The 2,427-nt window shown below is 44.3% G+C and overlaps 1 protein-coding gene across 1 annotated transcript; it reads left to right on the plus strand.

The window, feature by feature from the left end:
* The first annotated feature begins 629 nt into the window (after positions 1–629).
* Positions 630–2,221, plus strand: LOC143038119 (actin-2, muscle-specific-like). Its single transcript, XM_076207118.1, has one exon. The coding sequence runs from the start codon at positions 682–684 to the stop codon at positions 1,810–1,812; it is 1,131 nt and encodes a 376-aa protein (XP_076063233.1). The 5' UTR covers positions 630–681; the 3' UTR covers positions 1,813–2,221.
* The last annotated feature ends 206 nt before the right edge of the window (positions 2,222–2,427 follow it).

Consider the following 2,427-nt stretch of genomic DNA (forward strand, 5'->3'; position numbering starts at 1 on the left):
CTCTCTCTCTCTCTCTCTCTCTCTCTCTCTCTCTCTCTCTCTCTCTCTCTCTCTCTCTCTCTCACACACACACACACACACACACACACACCGTTACACTGCACTTGAACTGTCATTGCGTATTCGGTATCGTAATTGAGTGATGATGTTGTGAAAAAGTGAATTCCGGTGTGGTGACGCTGATAAAAATATAACAGAAACAACCTCCAAGATAATCGTTTCGATGCGTCATCACTAATTCGTGGTCGCCGCGATGTCTTTGAGTGTTATGTCATCTTGGATAAAGGAAACCAAATCTGTCTTATTCCAATGTGGTTTGACTTGAATTCTGATTGAATTAGTTCCAGGTAATTTTGATCTTGTTTAACATCAAAGTAGATATGACTAGATTACCTTTATGTATTTAAAGATATTCAAGTAAATATTGAAAGTTTAGTACCTTTCAGCCACTTAATTAGAAATTATTAGTCAAGTAATTTATTTTATTTATTTTATTTATTTTATTTATTCATTCATTTATTCATTTTTTTAGCAAGACTGGAAAAGTGTCACTCTTCCCCCATGTGTGACGTACAAATTAAAATATCCCTACATTTTGTCAGAAAATGTAGTAAACAGTGTCAAATCAAAGGAGTTTATACTATATTTCTACATTTCCAGGGAGGTAGGTAGACTGCAGACATGATCGACGACGAAGTATCCCCACTGGTGGTGGACAATGGCTCAGGCATGTGCAAGGGTGGCTTCGCCGGTGACGATGCCCCTCGCTCTGTCTTCCCCTCCATCGTCGGCCGCCCCCGCCACCAAGGCGTGATGGTCGGTATGGGCCAAAAAGACGCCTATGTCGGCGACGAGGCCCAGAGCAAGCGAGGTATCCTCACCCTTAAGTACCCTGTTGAACATGGCATCATCACCAACTGGGACGATATGGAGAAGATCTGGCACCACGTCTTCTACAACGAACTTCGAATTGCCCCCGAAGAAAGTCCAGTTCTCCTGACCGAGGCTCCTATGAACCCCAAGGTTAACCGTGAAAAGATGACTCAGATCATGTTTGAGACCTTTGGGTGCCCTGCCACCTACGTGGCCATCCAAGCTGTTTTGTCCCTCTACGCTTCTGGTCGTACCACCGGAATCGTTCTCGATGCTGGTGATGGTGTGTCCCATACCGTTCCCATCTTTGAGGGCTACGCGTTGGCCCACGCCATCTCTCGCCTCGATCTTGCCGGTCGTGATCTGACCAACTATCTCATGAAAATCTTGACCGAGCGTGGTTACTCTTTCACCACCAGCGCTGAGCGGGAGATCGTCCGCGATGTCAAGGAGAAGCTCTGCTACGTGGCCCTTGAGTTCGACACAGAGATGAACCAGTGTGCGACGTCGTCCTCCTTGGACAAGTCCTACGAACTCCCCGACGGCCAGATCATCACCATCGGCAATGAGCGCTTTCGTTGTCCAGAAGCTCTCTTCTGCCCTGCGCTTATTGGTATGGAGTCCGTCGGCATCCATGAGTTCGTTTACAACGCCATCATGAGGTGTGACATCGACATCAGGAAGGACCTCTACGCCAACCAAGTCATGTCAGGCGGCACAACGATGTTCCCCGGCATTGCTGACCGCATGCAGAAGGAAGTCGTTGCTCTTGCACCTTCAAGTATCAAGATTAAGATCATCGCTCCCCCTGAGCGCAAGTACTCCGTCTGGATCGGTGGCTCCATCTTGGCTTCCCTGTCCACCTTCCAGTCAATGTGGATCACCAAAGAGGAATACGACGAGTCCGGCCCAGGCGTTGTTCACCGCAAATGCTTCTAGATATTTTTTTCCAGTTGAACGACCTCTTAAATAAAAATTAATCCGACAGAGATGTCACAAGCATACGAATAAAGTTGATCCGAATCAAGTTTAGTCATATTCAGGTCACATCACCTCATTGAGATGATTTCCTGACACATTTCCATCAGTTACCTTTTTCAGTTTTGTCCTTTGTTGGGGCCCCACATAACCCCCCCCCCCTCCCCCACACCCCTCCCCAACTCCTCCAAGCGATTTCTTCGGTTTATTTCGAAATATTCAACTATGCATGACGTCATGACACATGAGAATATTTATTTTCTGTGATTATATTATATATTTTCTGTGATTTATACCCATGGAGATTAAGTAATAATCTCACGTTTACCCCATTATAGAGCCTATATGAAATAAAATCGTATTTTGTTCAGTGTATATCATAATCCTGTTGCAATATTGATATCTATTCTTTCCTTTGCTTTATCCTAGTGAACAAAACATTATGAACATTAAGAAGTGAATATTGAATATCTGCGGCTCTTGATATCATCTATAACTATTAGATTATAATTACATACTATTCTTATGACTTCAGAAACAGTGTAAGATAATATCGCACCATGTTACAAAGTAGAA

This window comes from Oratosquilla oratoria, chromosome 2, assembly GCF_046742065.1.
Source record: "Oratosquilla oratoria isolate Oo_2021 chromosome 2, ASM4674206v1, whole genome shotgun sequence".
Classification (NCBI taxonomy): Eukaryota; Metazoa; Arthropoda; class Malacostraca; order Stomatopoda; family Squillidae; genus Oratosquilla; species Oratosquilla oratoria.

Bases quoted from the DNA above. Each gene is read 5' to 3' on its own strand.
- LOC143038119 (XM_076207118.1), top strand. From the start codon at position 682: ATGATCGACGACGAAGTATCCCCACTGGTGGTGGACAATGGCTCAGGC.